Source organism: Coptis chinensis, chromosome 3 (assembly GCF_015680905.1).
Source record: "Coptis chinensis isolate HL-2020 chromosome 3, ASM1568090v1, whole genome shotgun sequence".
Classification (NCBI taxonomy): domain Eukaryota; kingdom Viridiplantae; phylum Streptophyta; class Magnoliopsida; order Ranunculales; family Ranunculaceae; genus Coptis; species Coptis chinensis.
In genome coordinates, this window is record NC_141458.1 from 25,552,435 (window position 1) to 25,575,725 (window position 23,291).

General features: G+C 36.9%; 1 protein-coding gene across 2 annotated transcripts; it reads left to right on the forward strand.

Moving 5' to 3' along the window:
• Window positions 1–2,186: 2,186 nt before the first annotated feature.
• LOC147508839 (uncharacterized) lies at window positions 2,187–21,561 on the forward strand. Of its 2 annotated transcripts, XM_086601201.1 has the most exons (10): window positions 2,187–2,539; window positions 17,934–18,162; window positions 18,239–18,443; window positions 18,979–19,069; window positions 19,208–19,353; window positions 19,466–19,709; window positions 19,816–19,920; window positions 20,038–20,220; window positions 20,431–20,635; window positions 20,798–21,561. In XM_086601201.1, the coding sequence occupies exons 2-10, from the start codon at window positions 17,943–17,945 to the stop codon at window positions 21,283–21,285; spliced, it is 1,887 nt and encodes a 628-aa protein (XP_086457327.1). In that variant the 5' UTR covers window positions 2,187–2,539; window positions 17,934–17,942; the 3' UTR covers window positions 21,286–21,561. The 2 variants fall into 2 exon arrangements, with proteins under 2 accessions (XP_086457327.1, XP_086457326.1); XM_086601200.1 differs by lacking the exon at window positions 2,187–2,539 and having other exon boundaries at window positions 17,707–18,162.
• The last annotated feature ends 1,730 nt before the right edge of the window (window positions 21,562–23,291 follow it).

Sequence of the window (23,291 nt, forward strand, 5' to 3'; positions counted from 1 at the left end):
TGTTTCCGCATTTACTCGCAGTTACTTCTTACAACATAGTCTTACAAAGTTACAAGTTACAACACTTCTAATAATCCTATTCCCCAAGGGCGATTTTGGACACATTTATAAAAATACTATGGAATCCCAATTTAAAATAAATAAATAAAATTATTTTAGACACATTTAAGTTCCTAAATTACATTTTTTTTTTATTAGCGCACCCAAATCAAAACAAATCATTTATTTTAATATCGTGGGAGAATACCAACCTAATGAGGACCAGCTTCCTTGGTATTGCAGATAGTTATCTAGTTTTGTTTAGTCACATGACATATTGTTTTTAAAGTCCCCATATTTGAAGAGAAATCAGTAGGATTAAAGTAGGATTAAGACATTGGTATTTCTTCTTTAACTACTGCCAAGCTGAAAGGATGATTTTTAGTCACTCGACACATTTAAAGTACTACTGTAAAAGGGGTATTTTTCATTTGTTAACACATAATGCCTACGGACACTTGGGATTCATTTCAGAATATAATTAGGTTGTTAGTTATTCATTCGGAGCAGGAATGGAGTTATTTAAGGGGATGGCTAACTACATCTGATTGTGACCCTGGAATAATTAACAACATTCACCATGACATCAGGACTCACATGATATATCATCTCTTCCCTGGAATAAGTTGTGGTGGTTGGAGATGGTGGTTGAGTGGCAGTAGTGGTGGTCATGGGGAATCAGGGTGGTGCAGCAAACTTCTCAAACCAGAACAATCTCCGAACGGAACGCCTGCGAACAATCTCGATCTCCCTCCTCCGAACGATGGTGTAATGATGAGGAAGATGGTGCTGCAAAATGGTGGGTGGCTGGTGATGGTGTGTGGTGGCTGATGATGTTGGTGGCTACTGATGATGTAACACGAGTAGTGGTGACAACATGATTTTTTATTATTTATTTTTCTGTTTTTTTTCCCCTATTTCTATTGGAAATATCTAAATATCTCAAATTAATTTGGGGTGATCTTGGACACACCCAAAAAAAACTCCCTACCCCATAACTAATGTAGTGTTTGTCGTACCAGTAACCGCCTCAATTCAATAATATCTTCCAAATTAATTTGGAATATTTCCAATAGGGATGGGGGGCAAAAAAAAAAATAAATTTTTTTAAAAAAAAAATCTTGTTGCCACCACTACTCGTGATGCATCATCAGGAGCCACCAACATCATCACCAGCCACCATACACCATCACCAGCCACCCACCGTTTTGCAGCACCATCTTCCTCATCATTACACCATCGTTCGAAAGAGATATGGAGAGAGAGTAGGAGAGATAAAACAGGTCAAAGGAGAGAGAGAAAGAGAGGAGGGACTGTTTGTTGGCATTCCGATCGGAGATTGTTCTAGTTTGAAAAGCTTGCCGCACCACCTTGATTCCTCCATGACCACCACTACTGCCACTCAACCACCATCTCCAACCACCAGAACTTATTAGCTAAATGTCAACACCATCACCATGTGGAATTTGAGGGAAGAGATGATGGATCATGTGAATCCTAATGTCATGGTGAATGTTGTTAATTATTCCATAGTCACGATCAAGCGTAGTTAGCCCTCCCCTTAAGTAGCTCCATTCCTGCCCCAAATGAATAACAACCTAATTATATTCTGAAACGAATCCCGAGTCTCCGCAGGCATTATGTGTTAACAAATGAAAAATGCCCCTGTTGCAGTACTTTAAATGTGTTGAGTGACTAAAAATAGCTTGGCAATAGTTAAAGAAGAAATACCAATGTCTTAATCCTACTGATTTCTCTTCAAACATGGGGAACTTTAAAAACAATATGTCATGTGGCTAAACAAAACTGGATAACTATCTGCGATACCAAGGAAGCTGGTCCTCATTAGGTTGGTATATATTCACCCACAATGTCGTTGTACATTCAAATAAATAAATTTGTTTTGATTTGGGTGCGTTTATTTATTTATTTTAAAATTAGAATACTAGAAGGTTTTTATGGGTGTCTCCAAAATTGTCCTATTGAAAATATCCCAAATTTGAGTGCGCTTATTTATTTATTTTAAAATTGGAATACTAGAAGGTTTTTATGGGTGTGTCCAAGATTGTCCTATTGAAAATATCCCAAATTAATTTGGGAGATATTATTGGATTTAACTTGGTACGGCAAAAACTACCTTAGTTATGGGGTTTATGGGGCAAAGGAGTTCTTTTATTTTTTATGGGTGTGTCAAGATCACCCCCCAAAAAAATGGTGAAAAAAAAGAACATTAAACTCATACTTATCCTAATCCACGTGATTTTATCCAAGAGTTTTACTTCTACTAAACATGTGTATACTAGCTTCCAATCCCCACCGTCAGAAAAAACAAAGACCAATCAATCTAATGGCTATATGTTGTTGAAGTAATGTTTCAAACATATTCAAATTACAAGAGTCCTAGTTCCTACTGGAGTCTATATATACACTCCCGCATTTTTGCAAAACTTGTATATATTATCTGAACTTCGAAGAAGAAGAAGAAACAAAACAGCTCTCTGTAAGTCATTTGCTTGTCTTATTCGCTAGAACACAGTCAAGTTAGTTTCTTTCTTCTATGTACGTACTTCTTCTTGTAGGGTATGCTGTATGCATGTATATATGTGTTTTTTTTGGGTATAATAACATGTTAAACCAAAATTAGTGCAAGTAGTACTTGATCTAACGAACGGTCCATATATGCCTTCTCATCTTACCTGCTTCCTTCTCATCTTTAATTTCGGAATGTAATGTATTCTATGTAGCTAGAGACGGAACTTGGACAAAAAACACAGTAAATTTTTTCACTAATGGACTCTCTATTACATATTGCTCGTGGTAGTGTAGGTATAGACAATTTTTAAATTTTTTCTCTAATTCCCTATTACTGCTTGTGATAGTGTTACTCTCATTAGATGTTATACAATTACGCGACCTCAGTGATGAGGCTAAACCAAAGCTGAAAGTGTAGCTCAAAATCTACTATGCAGCCCTCGATCGGTTTAGCTAAGCAAGACATTGAAAGTTGTTTAGAGCCAATGGGAATATTTGCCAAGAGGTTGCTAACCCACTCAGTATCATCACATGCCTTTTTCTAAGGCGATAAGCTTGGATGAAATCCAAGACACTCAATTTTCACCAAAGGTAACTACATAAACATTACTGGATCCAGTTTATAACATATTACCCTTCCAATAATGATGGAAACCTACTAAATATTAGTCTATAATCAATGGCTCCGCTATAGTACTTGGATAATCTGACTATATACATCAAAGTTCCGTATAAGGACACAATGGGTTATTAGCTCAGTATGACATTAATGTAGGCATTATATATGCCATGTCTCGCATATATAATCCATCAAGTACAATAAACTACCAATGATATTGACATATTTAGTATGAGAAACACAAGTAGATTATTTTTCATAAGATGGATATTTGTCACAAGAAGTGTTAACACATGCTTACTATCATAATACCTATACTTTTCAATGAAAAATATTTCTATTAAGTGTTAAAACAACATAATGAGACCAACATGAGTTATAATTCCTATATTCACCAGTCATTCAATGTTGTAGTGCCCAAAATTCCCCTATACCATTCAGCCGGGATAGTTTAAGGTACGTTGTGGGCTTCAACCATATTCAAACGTCAACATCTTGACAACTGAATATAGCAGTTACAAAAATGAATTTAACAACATAATGAACTATCATTTCCAATGACTGTCTATTATGTGTTTCAAATATGAATTTTTCTGTCTCATACGCATTCTCAATACTAGCACTCATGATATTAAATCATCTAAACAAAGAGAGATTAACACATATGTCTTGCTTTACTCTAAAGAAAGTACACATCTTTATCAATAACGGTACTTTGACATCCATACGACACCAATATGTTGTTGAATTGCTCATGCCATTTATAGGCGCTTAAATCAACTCATACAAAGATTTAACTAAATTGTATATCTTAATCTCATCACCTGGTGATAAGAGCCCAAAACTGTAGTTTTAACCCCTTAACAATCGTACTTTTAGACCAATTATGTGAATAATAAGTAAGAGTTAATACTAATTACGTGTTTTTATGCATTTCAGGCTTCAAAGTCCATTATGTGCAGAAATGTGCCACTTTAACGAGATAAGTGAGCAAAGGTCGGTTGCTAAGGAGTTCTGTGATTAAAGGCCAATTTCCAAGAAGACAAAGCCTCTGTAAAGCCCGGTCAAAAGATGAAAAGTCAAAGTCCACGCGGGCAGAAACAGTGCACAAAGTCACCAGAACTTCCGAAGACCATATCTTTGGACTCAGACCTCGGAATTGTGCCTACCTTATGTCAAAACGACTGGCTCGGAAAGAGCTTTCCAATGGTCCAAGCCTTGACCCAATCAGAGGAGTAAAAGTGGATAAAAAGTCTGTCGAAGTCAACTGCAGCTGAAGAGGCCTTTTTGGACTGAAAGAATTGGGTTTTGGGCCTGATTCTCTGGCCCAAAACATGGATCCAAGCCCATGCACGATTTTTGGATCTGAACATTTAAAAACCAAAGCTTAGCTCTTTGTTAATGGTAGATAGTTAGGTTAGAAAATAAATTAGGTTAGGATAAGAAAAGTAGCCATTAAACCTTAGTTCTAGATCTAGTTTTACATTAATTAATTAGTTTTTATTCTTGCCTTAAATTTAGTATTAAATTATTGTTATTGCTATTCATTAGATAAATAAAGTTAATTAGTTCTCCATAATCTAGTTTCATTTTCATTTATTTATTAGCTTAAATCCTTAGATTTACTTATTTGTCATTATTAGTTTAATTCAATTATTGCATGAGTAGTTTTGAATTGAGTTTAAACAAGTAAAAGTTCAAATCTTTATATTATGTCTTGTTTAGATTCCATGAGAAATGATAGTTTAATGACTCTAGGCTAACCCTCCATTAGAGGGGGTGAGGAAGCCTTGAAGAAAACTTGATTTTGTTAGCTTAGAATTTGTCCCGATAATCTATTCAATTCTAGAAGTAATTAGTTCACCATGAGAATGGGTTTAATGCTTCACATGCTAGTTATTACTTGGTAAAGATTGCCATGAATAGTTAGGGATTAGATTTACCAATTGTTATCGCGATAGCATTTCAATTTGGAGTCACGACAGTTCTTGGTTAGTAGATTAAGTAGAGTTAAAGCTTTAATCAATCCCCCTAATTCCTTATCATAGAGTCCAGTTAGTATTTCTGTAGTTGAATTATCGTATCTTGTTAGTATAAATTGAATCCGTAGTATAATCATAGAATAGATATTTCATATAACACATTACTCTCACCATTGTTCTTTGTGTTTGTTCAATTGAATTTGTTTAAGTCTTGAGAGTTAAGAGTGGAACGATTCCGTACTCTATATATTGCATGAATATATATGTGAGAGTAGGAAATAAATTATTGATACCGTAAGAATAAGGTTAGAGTAATCTAATTGAGTTTTTCGGGTTATCAAATGGCCGCTGCATCTTAATCTCGTTCAAGACAAGATTTCAATTGCTTGAATCCAAGGGGCAATCCCCCATTCTCTACCCACCCACCCTTTTAATTTTTCATTCTTGTTTCTTGAATTTTCGAACCTGTTCCTTTGTTTCAGGGCATAGGGGCTCGGGATTCACAGAGAAAAACACTGCGGTGAAGGTATTTCTAAATTTTCGAAAATTCTGAAAAAATTTTCATACATATTATTTAATGTGTTGTTGATTTACTGGAATATTTTTAGATTTTTCAAAGTTGTTTTACCTTGTGAAAAAATACGATCTTTACAGTGCTGCATTTCAGTTTTCACACATATGTTCTTGAAAAACAGACGAGTAAGGTTACTTAGGGAGTTCTAAAAATTCTATAATTTTTACAGGAGTATCTATCCTAACTAAAGAGTTTGTAGTAAAAATTTGATGAATTTTTTATTTGTTTTGACCTCCTAAATAGTAGAGTGTTTCCAGTGTGTTTCTGCAGTGTTGCAAACACTTAATATCTGAAACACCAGCCAATAAGGAGACGTTGTAGAACTCCAATTACTCTAAATTTTTTACAGAAACAAGTAGGATCTGTCAGGAGTCTCCAGTAAAAATTTGGCAATTTTTGGATTTTTTTTGGTGGGTTAACCATTCGGTTGTTTGTATTGTGTCCGAAAACCGTTTCGCAAACTTTGAAGGGATGTAGAGGGACTTTCACAGCTCCGATTGATCTGAAATTTTACAGGCTACTTGATAGACGTCTTAGAAAATTACTGTAAAAATTTCAAATTTTTTGGAGTACGATAAAAGGCCTAAAACTTGAAAACCCTGGAGCGCGACCCGCGCCCAAAACACTGGACATTCGACAAAACAGAGGGCACTCGCGCCCAACCCGCGCCCTACAAGGAAAATTCATCGTGAACAGCCCGATTTTCACAGGAAAGTTCAAATTTCTATTCCTTAAAGTTATAAAGTGTTTCTAACTTGTTAAATACACTGAAATCGCGTATACAAGACGCTATTATTCGTGAAAAGCAAGGAAGCATTCGGTGCTCCTTCTTCCACTCCTCGCCTCTTCTTACGTGGAGGAGTTTTAATTCTAGTATAATCGGGCTTGTTTTTCATAGAAATAAATACAACACGCCTATCTAGAATTTCACACACTACACTTGCATCAATGGCTAAAGAACAAGAGACTCCTCTCTCGATTTTTATAAAGCCCTAAACGATGGCCCTAAGTCGCATCGTTCTTTAGGACCTAGTGGGGATTTTGAATCCCCTAATATATTTAACTTGTTACCGGTTTTCATGGTTTAGACCATGAGAAGCCTTTTACCAGCACATCGTAGGATAGACCAAGTTCTCACTACATTCCATCATCCTAAGCGTAAGTCCGAAACGAGTTAAACTTAGGGTGTTTCCTTTCACCCTAGCCGACAAAGGCGGCGTCTTGGTTAACGCCCAAACGCCAAACTCAGGACTCATGGGCTCAACTTGTTCAATTGTTCATGGAACAGTTTTACCCACCATTCAAGAGCAGATGAAATGCTTCACAAGATTCATTTCTTCCACCATAATCCTTATGAATCCTTTTCGAGGAGGCGAATCGTTTCAATTGATCTCCTCATTGAATGCCCGTGATCATAATCTTGCGAAAGACACGCTTTGTTCGTTCTTTCTTCAAGGGCTTTCACATTATCATAAGGAGGTTCTAGATATCATGACCGGGGTAGTTTTCTTAGTAAAGGAGCCTTGGAGGCTTATACATTCTTAGAAGATCAATCTAAGAGGAACAACAATTGGGGAGGTAACGATTCCTCCCGGCTCCTCTCTTCTTCTCTTGAGGTTAAACATGATCCCGAGCTTAAAACTCTTATCGATGCCCTCACTAAAAGGTAGATGTCATCTCGTTCAACAACAACCCACTCGATCATGAACATTAACTCTACTCGTTGTAATGTGTCCAGGTAGTCTTGAGCATTCCGACTTCTATTGTCCTCTTGTCTATGCACAAACACCACCACAACCACCACACTTCAACCAGTTAACTCAACATCAAGGACAAGGGAACTTAGGTGACCAGAATAGAGGTTTAGTACCCATAACCCGTAACTATCAACATCAAGACATGAACGCCAACAAGCTTTAATTCCAATACAACCATCTACGACAAAGTAGTAGTGACCTTGTTGGAGAAACAAAATCAAATTATGCAACAAAACTCCAACTTGATGAAAGATCGGATGATCAAAACTCTAATATGATGAAACAAACGATGCAAATGATGCAGTCTTTGTGCCAAAAGGTTATTGACATGTCTTCTAACCAAAATAATAACCAAACCGGCGTTTTCCAAGTCAAGCAATGCCTAATCCTAAGTCAACAAACACCGCTTTTGAAATAAAAAGTATTCAAACAATAATGGTAATATAAAACAAGGGGACCTACAGAAATCCAATACCCTTTCGCTCAGTATGTTAGTTGATAACCAAGTGACTATACCTAAAGATTACCCGCCAAACTAAAATGATACCATACCAAATACTATAATAGAAACTGAAGACCTTACAACCGTAGAAGTACCGGTTAAACCACAACCAAAAGGAAAACATTACAAGACCCAATAATAGAAAGTGAAGACCACTACACTGTAGAGGTTCCAATATGGAAACCTAGTTCGAAAAGTGATAAAAGATAAAGCAACGGTTAACAAATATGTTCCCCTCATATTAGGCATAAAGATAAACCACCAGATATCCAGAGACTAATTGTGTCTAAAAGGGCGAGAATTTTGATGAGATTAGGGAAGTGTTTAAAAATCTAACTATCAACCTACCTTTTCTAGATGCTATAAAAAGTCTACCAGACACCCTAAGTTTCTAAAGAGTTGTGCACCAAGAAGAGGAAAACCAACATACCCCACCTAAGCCTTGGCCGAACAATATCCCTCTTTATCCAACATAATGGAATTGTTAAGTACAAGGACCACAGGTCGATCCTACGGTATTACTAATGTACCTTAGGTGATACCTTTATAACAACTGCTTTATTAGACCTAGGAGCGAGTGTTAACTTACTCCCTTTTTATTTATATAAACAACTGGTCAACAAAACTTCAACGAACCAAAAATGACTTTGCAGTTAGCCGATCGTTCTATTAAGTATCCCAAGGGTGTAGTTGAAAATATTCTCGTTAAAGTTCGGGATTTTTACTATCCAGCCGACTTTGTTATTCTCGACCGCGAAGTTGCTCATGATTCCATTCCCATCATCTTAGGGGTCCTTTCTTGGCAACCGCCAATACTTTCAAATCAATTGTCGGGATGGCTCAATGACTCTTTCTTTTGGAAATCTTTCGTAGAAGTTAACATGTTTAGACAAAAACAGGGGACAACTAGGTTTGCCTATAGAAGGAGAAGTGAAGTCCATTGAGAGTTTTGTACCTCACATTAGTCGCGGTGGACGCTTTAGTCCCCACACTAGTAGACTCTTATGGAAGAAGACAAAGATCACAATTTTGACTCTTTGAACATAACTGAACTAGAGAAAGAATTTTCAACCCCTGCCTTTCGACCATACAAAGAGATGGACTAAACCTCACAATAGGCGAGATAGATGAATTCCTCAAAGATGGAGATGAATACCATAATTATATGGATGTGAACAACCTAGATGAGGAATTCGACGAGTTTCTAAGAGCCCTGTGATGATCCACCTTCTCAAGCACTACCTAGAGCACCACCCTACCACCATCCACCTGAGTTAATCCCTAATAAAATCCAATCATTCTTCCCACCCTTTCTTCTAACACTTATCCACATTCCAAGTATTTTCCAAAACCATTCATTTACTCACGATCATTCACTTGGACTCCTTCTTATTCAACGGTCGTTGCGTCGTAGAAAGTTTTGGAGCTTGATTCTGTTTTTGGTGGTGCATTCCATGTTAACTATTTATGGAAAGATCCACAATTGTTTAGATTATTGATATATGGGAAACTGCATGTAAATACATATATATCACTTTAAGTCTAGGGAATCGACTTTAAAAGACCCGTTTTAAAACAAATTTTTACAAACCTGTTTTCAAAAATTTGTTTGGGGAATAAGTGTTTGGTTTTTCCATGCTTGATCACTAAACTTCCTATTCTTATCCCCACCTCGCTCCCTTTAAGAGTAGCTAGATTTCTTTTTGTTTGTTGTTTTGATGTTGTCTTTTATTATTTTTTAGTAGATAGGATGTTACGTTGTTAAATTCCGTAGTTAACTTTGAATTTGGTAGTTAAATGTTGTTTGAATTTCAATTTTAATATAATGTTGTTCTTTTTCAAATTGTGCATGGATTTTATTGTTAATCCCACCTTCCCGAATTGTTTGGGGTGGTATTATTTATTCTATCATGATTTGTAGAAGATCCTCCATTTTAGAGTTTGTTTTGGAGTGAAGGTTGAGAATATTGTCATAATTGGCATACCTATGATTAGATGTGGTGGTATGATGAAATCTAAGAGAGTTTAGAAGTTACAAGTCTAAATCCGGTGTAAAAAGATATTAGGGTTGTTATAGAATCAAGAATATGAGTTGTTTCCGTTTTGGGTTTCGAAATTTTATTGTTTCCGAAATTGCCTTAAAGCTTTTGGCAACTTACCGATTCTTTTTAACAATTCAAAACCTATAAAACTTCATTCATTCTACACTCACAACCCACACTACACCTAACTTCCATTTCTCACCTTTCACTCCCACGTTTCCCGTTTAAATCGCATTTTTCACGAATCAACACCTCGGGCCTGGCGCTCGCGCCACTTTGTCGAAATTTTGTTCAAAGCGGCGCCCGGCGTCGAGGTCAAGGCGACTTCGGCCAAACACTGGAATTCCAAATACACGAGCGACTTCGCCCGACTTTCGTCGACCGAAAAAATTCCGGTTTTCAGCGGGTTGTTCGGTTCATTCGCAAGAGGTTCGGGCGTAGTTCGAGATGACATCTCCTATAATAATACGAACAGTCTTTCAAAGATTTGTTTCAAACCACTACTTATGGTGCTTGGTTTTGTGCTGGTGATCACACACGTAGAAGGGGGAACCGCTTATGGTTCTTGCTAGCATTTGTTCTTGGACTTGCCATGCCCGAAATACAAGACCCATGATGCTATTGGGTAGATAATATGCATGTCTACACTTATGACTTTTGCATGAGGCTTATGGGTCCGGCATTTTCCGTGTAGAGGACCAAGGGACATATAACGTAGCCGCTTGGTAGCTTGTCCCTTAATGTGATACGGTAATGTTCTTTATCATGCTAAACATATTAGGGAGTGGCATTTTTCTTACGTGAATGATGCCACTTCATGCGATGTTTTCCTTGCTTTAGGCGAGGAACGCTGCTATATGACCTTCCTAAGACCTTAATGTCTAGTTTAGCACGAGCCCATAGCATGAGGCATAAGTATCTTCTTATGCCTATATTAGTTTGCCGTATTATACTATGTTTCTTCCCTATTTTTGTGCCCGTTTCACCGGACCGGGTTGGGTCGACATTGTGAGACCCACCAATTCTATTATTCGATCTTTCCGTTGCAATGACTTGGCAAGGGTGGAGGATACAACCTCATCAGGTTGCACCTTACACCCCATCCGACCAAGTGGCACTTAACAAAGTTAGGATCCGTAGATGATAAATGGCGGCAAGCTTGGCAAATTATAATGGCATGGCAGGATCACGAAGGAACCTCACTTCTTTATAGAAGAGGAGGATGACGAAAACTTAAACGGGAGTGGAGGTAAGTTTTAGTTTTGATTCATCATGCCCTTATGTCCCAAGCAATTTAATTACATTAACCCCATAATGGGTGGAACTCTTATAGAGTTCGCGTCGGTTTTATTTCCTATATTAATATATTCTAACCTTGTTTTCTGCGGATGTTCCGAATTTCACGCATTTCCATGGTATTTTTCTACCCTCTTTTATTTAAATGCTTTGAGGACAAAGCATTCTTCTTGTTTGGGGCATAGAAATACGTGTAATTAAGGCATCTGTTAGGATATAGATATGTATAATATGCATTTGTTTTCAAGTTAAAATTTTCAAAAATATAAATAAATAAGTTTATGCTATACACTTTAGGAATATTGGTATTGTTTTCTTTCTATGCTCTTAACAATCTAGAAGTCTCCGTGAGCTTTTGCATCGAATAATTGTTAGAAACTTAGGTTAATATGTAGGTAATAATCTTTGCATCTATCTATAAATATATTACATGAGTATCTATGATTGTTAGTAGTAAGTTTCTCAAATCTAGGCTAGAGTACTTATTCTACAAATCCTGTGAGAATATAGCCTAAAAGCCTTTATATGAGAATAAATATTTGAGAAATGACACAAGGGAGAAGTAAAATCCGGATAGAGAAATCACACGTCCACTTGCTTGATCACTATGTCATATCCTAAGCGAGAATTTAGGCCCTCTTTTGGATCGATATAGCCAAAAATTCAAACCTATGAATTATTTTCCGCTAATTAAGCCCTCGAGCCTTTCTTTAGCCTTCCATAAACCACAATTTCTTTACCCCCCGCTTACAAAACAAAACAAAATAAAAAAAAAAAAATCAACTTACCCAATCTAGAATAAGTCCGAGAATAGAATGAGTGAAGAAAGAAGAAGAGAAAAACTGTGTAAACAAAAATTAGTTAGTTGCTTGGAAGAAAAGAAAAGTTTCCATCCAAGGAAAAGAAAAAAAAATAGAAATAAATAAAAACTCCAAAATAGAATAAAAGGGAGTCAAAAGCTAAAAGAAAAGAAAAAGAAAATATGGCTAATGATGGAAACAAAGTATAGAAGCAAAAGAAAATAACAAGGTTTTCTCTAAGTTATATAATATGAAGACTCTGTTATCTTAGACTTGTTCTTTTGTATATCCATTTCCTTCCTTCTTAAACCATCTCCTAATCCCATGACACCTAATAAAGACCTCTAGCTCGATTAGGAATAGGTTAGTGTGATAGTAAGTGGCGGTTGTGTTTGATCGACTCGCCTTCCTTGTGTGTCATTGAGATTGTAAGGTAAAAGTGTGTGCCCGCATTAATCTGGAGTAGCTTAAACTTGAGTGGAAAAATCGAGTGATTTTTGTCTTGACTTTTATGTGAGGACCTACTTAAGGACGCTTATTCGAAGTTTTCATAAACGAACCCGCTAGGCATTTCATAGTATTACTCATAGTATATATATTTGTATCATAGATGATTGATTATTATGCATATATTAGTTTAGGTTTTTGACTTGGTTATTCTTATTCAATTGCTAGTGAGATGTATAGATAGTTGAGACATGAATGAGGAAACAATAGTTTTATTTCTTAGTCGTTGTAGTATAGATGAAGTTTGTGAGTACCTTCACTGGAAAACTCTCACGAGGCTATAACTCGTCCACTAGGGAATTCCTAGTGGTTTAAGGCCTTGTTGCATATGGTCAATGCAATCGCACTCAGCGAAATAAGAGTAGTTAGAACTCCATTTTTGGTCACTTATTCTAATTTCTCATATTTGCATGAGGACAAGCAAAATGCTGTTTGGGGGTGGTTTGATAAGAGCCCAAACTGTAGTTTTAACCCCTTAACAATCGTACTTTTAGACCAATTATGTGAATAATAAGTAAGAGTTAATACTGATTACGTGTTTTTATGCATTTCAGGCTTCAAAGTCCATTATGTGCAGAAATGTGCCACTTTAACGAGATAAGTGAGCAAAGGTCGGTTGCTAAGGAGTTCTGTGATTAAAGGCCAATTTCCAAGAAGACAAAGCCTCTGTAAAGCCCGGTCAAAAGATGAAAAGTCAAAGTCCACGCTTGGCGTAAACAAATACAAAAAGTCACCAGAACTTCCGGACCATATCTTTGGACTCAGACCTCGGAATTGTACCTACCTTATGTCAAAACGACTGGCTCGGAAAGAGCTTTCCAATGGTCCAAGCCTTGACCCAATCAGAGGAGTAAAAGTAGATAAAAAGTCTGTCGAAGTCAACTGCAGCTGAAGAGGCCTTTTTGGACTGAAAGAATTGGGTTTTGGGCCTGATTCTCTGGCCCAAAACATGGATCCAAGCCCATGCACGATTTTTGGATCTGAACATTTAAAACCAAAGCTTAGCTCTTTGTTAATGGTAGATAGTTAGGTTAGAAAATAAATTAGGTTAGGATAAGAAAAGTAGCCATTAAACCTTAGTTCTAGATCTAGTTTTACATTAATTAATTAGTTTTTATTCTTGCCTTAAATTTAGTATTAAATTATTGTTATTGCTATTCATTAGATAAATAAAGTTAATTAGTTCTCCATAATCTAGTTTCATTTTCATTTATTTATTAGCTTAAATCCTTAGATTTACTTATTTTGTCATTATTAGTTTAATTCATTATTGCATGAGTAGTTTCGAATTGAGTTTAAACAAGTAAAGTTCAAATCTTTATATTATGTCTTGTTTAGATTCCATGAGAAATGATAGTTTAATGACTCTAGGCTAACCCTCCATTAGAGGGGTTGAGGAAGCCTTGAAGAAAACTTGATTTTGTTAGCTTAGAATTTGTCCTGATAATCTATTCAATTCTAGAAGTAATTAGTTCACCATGAGAATGGGTTTAATGCTTCACATGCTAGTTATTACTTGGTAAAGATTGCCATGAATAGTTAGGGATTAGATTTACCAATTGTTATGCGATAGCATTTCAATTTGGAGTGCGACAGTTCTTGGTTAGTAGATTAAGTAGAGTTAAGGCGGAATCAATCCCCCTAATTCCTTATCATAGAGTCCAGTTAGTATTTCTGTAGTTGAATTATCGTATCTTGTTAGTATAAATTGAATCCGTAGTATAATCATAGAATAGATATCTCATATAACACATTACTCTCACCATTGTTCTTTGTGTTTGTTCAATTGAATTTGTTTAAGTCTTGAGAGTTAAGAGTGGAACGATTCCGTACTCTATATATTGCATGAATATATATGTGAGAGTAGGAAATAAATTATTGATACCGTAAGAATAAGGTTAGAGTAATCTAATTGAGTTTTTTCGGGTTATCACCTGGTACTACTTGGTATTGTAGTTCCTCACAACTACTCAACTAGAGTCTTTAGAATTCTGAAGAAGAAATTCTAGTTACATGAGCAAGGTTCCAAAATTGTATAAATCTTTTCTCTGAGTGGAACCCCTTGGCTATTATTTTTAGCCTTGTATTTTGCAATACAACTATCACGTTTTAGTTTTCTCTTGAAGATCCAATTCAACCTATAAATTCCCCCAATAGGTAGATTAACTATCTCACTTTAATTATTTGTGTAAATCAAGAGTCCAGTTTAGAGGAGTTGTATCCTTCAAAAAGGACACTTCTCATAGACAAACAACTTCCTTATTGGTTAATGAATCTTCCTCAAGAAACATAGAAACGTCATCACCGTGAATGGTGGAAATACTCATTGATAGTCTTCCAAATTTCTTGTTCAGAATTTATGGGATTCTCTTATGTAGTTCATTATGAACATTCAACCTCTATGCCAATTTCACAGAAAGCACAACCTCAAATAAAATTAGCATATAAGACATTCAATAATAGTGTGGTATCTACAAGATTGTTATCACGCATGACAACTGAAAACAAATATCACTATTATGAGTTGCACCAATGAACATCTACCTAGGTCTAAAAAAATACTTCTTTTAGATTCATTCACAATAGCCTTGGCAAGACACCCCCCACATTTTGAAGCATTTTTAGATAGGCCCAAGACCTTTCCATATTTTGTAGTTCAGTGTCTTTCCAATTATCTTGTAAGGTAAACTATGGTAAAACAGAGTCATGCATATGGGTCACAACCCCCACAGTTCAATGGTTACTCAACCTAATCCAACTTACATGCAAAACACATTATACCGCTACAAACACTAAAAGAAACAACAACAATAATGTGCACTCTTATGACAAAAATATACTTTACTTAAGTCTATGATTATGGATCATATTAAACATAGTCATATTATGTTCATGCTATCTATATGAAAGGAAATTCACAAATGATTCTAATGAATCTTAAAGAATAGAAGAATTATATGAAAAGAGTTTTACCCAAGATAATGTCATTATCATTCCTTTTTTCATCATTCAACATTCCAACTTACATAGTGAGACAATCCACGCACTTGTACATCACCTTGGCTATTTATCCAAAGTCATAGGAGGATATTGCCTAATAAGACAATCTACAAGTATTACATCTCTTTGTCTAAAATAGTCACTAGAGGATATTGTCTAAGAAGACAATTCATAACCTTACATCTCCTTGACTAAATTAGGTTTAAGAGGATATTGATTGTTTCCCATATTGTTTCCTCTCGTAGACAACGATGCTCATTACTAAAAAAAATATATGACATGGTTAAGCGTCATGCCAATGTTAAATAATGCATTCATGCTAAACATGGTTAATATCATATCATAGGTTCATGAAAAAAAAAAAAAAAAAACTTTAATTGTACCCCTCACAACAAAAAGTATACGATATTAATCAAATCTAGCCACTGAAGATGCAAAACAATTGAGAACTCCACCTCCTATCAACAAGACCTCAATTACTACTACAACATCTAATGGCTCAACCCATTAATGTCTTCAACTAGAAAATTTTACCAATAAACTATCATCAAGTTCAAAGTAAACCCACGATGATTAATATCCAAAACTAACATGCTACACAACTTTAACATATGTTATATTGGATATAAGCTACAAGTTACTACATCTAACATGTATTTTCACAACATTATAATCATAACCATCGTCTAACAACACGTACACTCAATAGAGGTAAGCAATTATGTATTGAATACATTATAATTACTATCCAAGATTTGAGTGTCTTGGATTTCATCCAAGCTTATCGCCTTAGAAAAGGCATGTGATGATGATGAGTGGGTTAGCAACCTCTTGGCAAATCTTCCTATTGGCTCTAAACAGCCTCCTGATGTGTATATGTTTTGCAACTGTCTCATTGCAATAGCTAAGACATAAAGAAATATGTGCAATGGGAAAAGAATACATGTAAGTTTGAGATAAAACTCAATCAAGCAGCTGCTAGAGATTATGTTAGATTGGACTTAGTTTGGTCACATGTCTTACCACACCACTTTTTGGAGGCAAGTGGTTATACGTCGAGGGGGATGGGACTTATGCCCATATATATAGGCGTGACAACGGCGGCAACCCTACCTATGTGATTGGAGATCCCATGAAGTAGGTTCAAAGGGAAAAACAAGTCACTTCGTCGTCCTGCAGTACTATCGTCTTATTTATTTATGAGATGTCCCACCCTATGGCGAAATGGTACTATTGTATACATTGTATAACTAGAATTGCAAAGTGAGTAAGAATGAGTTCTTTAACTTCTTACCGATTCCATAGCCCATATTTTTAATGAGGTGGTGTATTTAAACCGCAATGTACACTTGATGGAAATCCACCTACGTGAATGTAGAATTGGTCGGTTCTTATGAGTATTTGGGCAAGTACTCTAGAGCATTCATGGAAGGCGACCAAAAAGCAAACAATCGCAATATAATGAAAGAGCAAAGTGGGGTGCATGTGATCTATTTTACTACAAGGGAATGTTGGTTCAAAATTTTTTTAATCCACCACTTTCACGTATTATAAGACATATTACCCTATGACTGGTTCAAGCCCGTAAAGCACCAGTATCTTATGCATTGTTTTTTCGATTTTCTCTGGCATTTCGTTAACCCATTTCTTTTGCAATATCCTATTCCAAAATAGTGGGGGACTATTAATATTTTGAAATAGTGGGGGATTGTTGGAATCTCTTGAGTATTTCTAAATACTAGTGTGTGTGTGCAAAGTAGAGGAGATGAACAAAGTGTGTTCTCTCCACTGTTGTGCATAGAAGATAGTCCCACATCGATTATCCACCACTAGCAAGTGAAGTATAAGAGGCATTCCTCTACCATAAGGGCGTGCCCTTAGGGTACAAATATTTTTGTGTTAAGAAGCCGGAAAGACTCACCCAAAGCCACACGGGTGCCGAGCCGAGTCGTGTCGGGCTTGGGCTTGGACTTACTGTTGTGGGTAGTGGATTAACCAAAAGCCTAAACTTGTTTTTTGCTTCAGCAGCAAGTTTTGGTGTTCATGTACGAGTTGGACTCTCCCTTGCTTATCTATTTAGGAGACCGACCATGTCCTTGTGCGAGTTGGTTTCTATGACCGACCAAACCTCTATATAAGCAAGGCTGTGCGTCCATAGAGTTATTCACTTCAACAGAGAAACAGAAAACTCGCATCCCACATTAACCTTTTTTGAGGCTTTCGCATTGGATGCCTTGACGATTGATGCATGCAGTGTACTTATTTTGTTGTGTCTCCTCTCAGAATCAAAAGATGGCGAGAATTTCGATCCCTTTAATGGGATTACTCCTCCTGTGTTGCTTGGTGTCCATTACAACAGCCGAGCACATGAGATACAAGGATGCACAACAGCCGATCAATACTCGAATCAGGGATCTCATGAATAGAATGACTCTTGAAGAGAAGATTGGTCAGATGACGCAGATTGATGTATATAATGCCACGTCTGATATAATGAAGCAATACTCCTTAGGTAAGTTACACTGTTTTTCACTGATATAAGAATAGTAGAAACGGCAAACAGATATTTAATTAGTTTAATATGACAGGGAGTATATTGAGTGGTGGAGGACATGTGCCGGGTCCTCAAGCAACTGCCGAGGATTGGGTTGACCTGGTGAATGATTTACAGAATGGTTCTCTGTCTAGTCGTCTTGGTATCCCGATGATCTATGGAATAGATGCCGTTCATGGACATAACAATGTGTACAAGGCAACGATATTCCCCCACAATGTTGGGCTTGGATGCACAAGGCAAGTATCGATCAGTGCCATGACATAAGAGTTCTGTTTATTTTTGTGTTCTTTTTTTGCCAGTTGAGTTGAAATTTATGAAGGAAGAAAAATCAAAAGCATGCTACTTATTTTGTCAAAAATTGGTTACTGTTTGGATTTAAGCAAAAATATTTTTACGGAAACGTCTGTTCTCTTTTTTCTGCATTCCAGTTTAATTGCTAGAAGCACACTTGATTTCCATACACTGGCTGACAACTATAATCTGAGGCACATCTTCCTAGGATCAAATTACCTGTTTTAAATAATGCATATCATGTAGTAAAACAATGCATACTATTGAGTGGAGCTCCTGACGACATGTATTTGGAAGAAATAACATCATTAGGATAACAATAACAATAGATAATGTGACTAATGGTCATGTTTTTGTCAGCTGCATCTTCCCCACCACACACATTCACAAAACTGTAGGTAACAAAAACGCATTGTTTAATCCGTCCATGGTTTTATTTGTACGGTGTCTCACCAATGTTATGTTCTTTACATCATGTAGGGATCCTGATCTAGTGAAAAGAATAGGTGCTGCAACTGCTCTTGAAGTTAGAGCTACTGGCATTCAATACGCTTTTGCTCCATGTATCGCAGTAAGTAAACAAATCACACATATATGTTCGCGCAAGTCATTCCGACTTTTGATGTAATACAAGTACCTTAGTGCAGATGACGACTTAAAGTACCAAACATTATTATAATATGTTATCATCTTTGTGAATGTAATATAGGTCTGCAGAGATCCAAGATGGGGTCGGTGTTATGAGAGTTACAGTGAGGATCACAAAATTGTCCAGGAAATGACAGAGATTATACCTGGGTTACAGGGAGATATTCCACCAGGTCATCAAAAAGGAGTTCCTTATGTTGGTGGGAAGTAAGTGTTTTCGAAAGGGATCTCTTAAAGTTTTGGAAAGTTTGTTTATCATGAACTTGAATGATATTCACGAATGTATCTGTCGTGTGGTAATTTATTTGTGTCTGTGTAGAACAAAGGTTGCAGCTTGTGCAAAGCACTTTGTGGGCGATGGTGGCACAACAAAAGGCATCGATGAGAACAACACAGTGATTGACGCACAGGGTTTGTACCGCATCCATATGCCTGCTTACTACGATTCAATCATCAAAGGGGTCTCAACTGTAATGGTCTCCTACTCAAGCTGGAATGGAAAGAAGATGCATGCCAACCGTGAGCTTATTACCGGCTTCCTCAAGGACAGACTTCACTTCAAGGTACAGCCTCTTACAGACAGCATGCTAATTCTAAATCTAAATATGAGCATTGCCGGTATGTTATTCAAACCCGGGAGTAAGTCTAATTGTTATGTGCTTTTTGCAGGGTTTTGTTATCTCGGACTGGCAGGGTGTAGACAGGATTATCGACCCACCTCATGCAAACTATTCGGACTCTGTTCTAACTGCAATAGATGCCGGTATTGACATGGTCAGTTGCTCCTGCCTTATTTCATCATTAATTGGACTAAACTGTTTGATGTTCTTTCAATTGGGAGCTTATTTTTAGCTCCGCATTGCTGAACTCATTTTTTTTCCCTGCTTCCAGGTTATGGTCCCCTTCAACCATACTGAATTTATCGATGTACTTACCAACCTTGTTAAGAAAAATAATATAACTATGAGCAGAATTGACGATGCTGTGAGGAGAATATTGCGAGTCAAGTTCATGATGGGTCTCTTTGAGAACCCAATGGCTGACTACAGCCTAGTCGACAAGTTGGGCAGCCAGGTTAGTTGCATAGTCCAAGTTTCTTTAGTTGTTGTTGGCACACTTGGCATTCCCGAAATCTACACGCGAACTGCTGAGCTCATTGTTTTGATCCCAAGTTTGATCATGCTTCTTGAACTCACACTGCTCCACATAATTTTCCCATATTATCTCTATAGTTACCATTGATTTTTGTTTTGTTCCTGAAAGCCTGACATGTGCATTTGACAGCCACATAGAGATCTAGGAAGGGAAGCGGTTAGGAAATCACTTGTTCTTTTGAAGAATGGTGAATCTGCAGATGAGCCGTTGTTGCCTCTCCCAAAGAAGGCACCGAAGATACTAGTTGCCGGAAGTCATGCCAACAACTTGGGCTACCAGTGTGGTGGCTGGACAATGGAATGGCAAGGACTTAGCGGAAACAATCTGACATATGGTACTTTTCTCTTTACTTCATCATTTTCATTAAGTAATTACCTTGGCCTTCTAGTGTTTTTCTTCTTAATCTGGAGGCATAAAATGTTTCCCTAAAAGATACTTATTTTTTCGTTAATGAACTTAAAAGACACTTCAATGACTGAAAACATACTTTGAACAGGAACTACCATCCTCAGCGCCATCACAGCTGCAGTTGATCCAAGCACACAAGTTGTTTACAATGAGAACCCAGATGCTGACTTTGCCAAGTCAAACAACTTCTCCTATGCAGTTGTGGTTGTGGGTGAGCATCCTTATGCTGAGTACTCTGGTGACAACTCGAACCTAACGATTGCAGAACCTGGGACGGACACAATCACAAACGTATGCGATTCTGTTAAGTGCGTCGTTATTGTTGTCTCTGGAAGACCTGTTGTGATTGAACCATATCTGCCCCAGATAGATGCCCTTGTAGCTGCCTGGCTTCCAGGCACTGAAGGTCATGGTGTCGCTGATGTCCTCTTCGGCGATTATGGATTCACTGGAAAGCTTTCTCGGACTTGGTTCAAGACTGTGGATCAGCTCCCAATGAATGTTGGGGATTCACATTATGACCCACAGTTCGCATTTGGGCACGGACTGGAGACCAAGCCAAATACAGGAAAGTAGAGATCCGTGGCTTAGAGGGGTCTTCCGAACTACTTTTCTGACAAAATTGGCCTCAACGAAATGGTTGATAGATGTAGTTATTGATAGATTAGTTTGTAGTCAATGGGGAAATCCATGACTTCTTTTTGAAGCTTCTATACTAGTTTCCAGTGTGATTGTTTATAGCATTTTAATTGGTTATAGATCAGTTTGTAGTAGAAGAGAACTCTGATTTTATTTGAAGCTTAAACTAGTGTTCGACGTTTTAGATGCTGTGTGAATGATATTTTTTGAGTACAACTGATATATGAGTTCAACATGTTTTACTAGGTTCACGTGCGTAGTTTGTGTGTGAGGAGAGGTGGACTCTTTTGATAAACTGACTGTTATTCCAAGTGTAACACTATTCTACACTCTTCCACCCTGCACCAGTTGTTAATTTGCAAGAGTCTGAAATAAGGTGCTCTGCACCTGCTACTCTGCTAATAGATTGTGTAATGGCATCAGAATAAACTCAAAATCAAGTATCGATGAATCCTTGATGAGACTCTTTTAGTTGAGGTAGTATATTCTTGATATAATTTTATTCATACAAGCTTTCAAACTATAAAATCTCAGAAATATTTATCAAGACAACACCAAATGTGTACCAGTTATTGACAAAGTTATGTTTATATTGACAAAAAACCGAACACTTAGAGATTGACGAAGTATGAACATCCTGTATCATTCATATAGAAGACGCCATTCTACTCTGTTTATAGACTGGTTTATGAAACCTAAGGCATTGGAATCGATTTTAGGAGTGCAATAACTCGGTCAGGGAGTCCCTATGCGAAAGTGCGGGGCGGGGTGTTTGACCAGCCCGCGACGCCGTAAGCCTCAAGTTCTAAGTCGTATAAATCAAAAGTGAACAAACAAAAATCAATAAAATGAAGTAAACTTTGTGATACATCATTATATACAACAATTTATTCGTAAAATTGAGATTTATATAGAGTTTTGTATATCATTAAGAGTTAACAATTATACTCCATTTTGAGATACGAGGAAATACATAGATTGATTAAAGAAAGTTTTTTGATTAAAGAAAGTTTAAAAGTTAAAGTGATGGTCTAAATTTTTTGGCGATGGAGACTTACGCTTCAGGAACGCCTCAGACACTGAAGTGTACGCTTTACTCAAGGCTTTTAGTCTTTTAGGGTGTTTTAGGTACGCCTCACCTTGATGGGTCTCTTTGACGATGCTGTGAGGAGAATTTTGCGAGTCAAGTTCATGATGGGTCTCTTTGAGAACCCAGCTGACTACAGCCTAGGCGACAAGTTGGGCAGCCCGGTTAGTTGCACAGTCGAAGTTTCTTTAGTTTCTATTCGCACACTTAGCAATCCCCGAGATCTACACGCGAACTTCTGATCGAGTTCATTGTTTTGATCCCAAGTTTGATCATGCTTCTTGAACCACAAGACAGGTACTGCTCCACATAATTTTTCCATACTATCTCTATAGTTACCATCTGTTGTGAATAAAACAATTGCGGAAACAACGTTATCCACAACAAATGGATTAATCTTACACAAGAATTAATCTTTCTCACTAGACAAGACTTCAACACCCTCCAAATACTATCCCAACACTTCTCATTGTCAAATACACAAACATCTAAAGTAAAACAATTAATGCAAAAGAGAACCAACCACAAGACAATATCGTGGTTCGGCAATTTGCCTACGTCCACACTAGCGAGATCCAAGCGGCTTCCTAGTGAAATCTCCCAACAGTAGTTTGTGTCTTATCCATGCTGAGGAGAAAATGGAAAACAATAAAAATTTTATGAGAACATGGCAAACTACAAAATATTGATAATCAATAACTTGCTGAGCAAAAAACAAAATAAATATGACTGCAAAGAGTTAAAGAAGACACTTTCAGTAAGAGATAACTAAATGTTAAAGAACAATGAACATCTTAAACCAAGAAAAATTAGTTTTCTACTCAGCCTAATGAAGGATAGAAGTAAACTTTGTCAC

Bases quoted from the DNA above. Each gene is read 5' to 3' on its own strand.
- LOC147508839 (XM_086601200.1), top strand. From the start codon at position 17,895: ATGCATGCAGTGTACTTATTTTGTTGTGTCTCCTCTCAGAATCAAAAG. The intron at 19,070-19,207 runs GTAAGTAAACAA...AATGTAATATAG, and splicing joins CTTTTGCTCCATGTATCGCA to GTCTGCAGAGATCCAAGATG. The intron at 20,221-20,430 runs GTTAGTTGCATA...TGCATTTGACAG, and splicing joins TCGACAAGTTGGGCAGCCAG to CCACATAGAGATCTAGGAAG.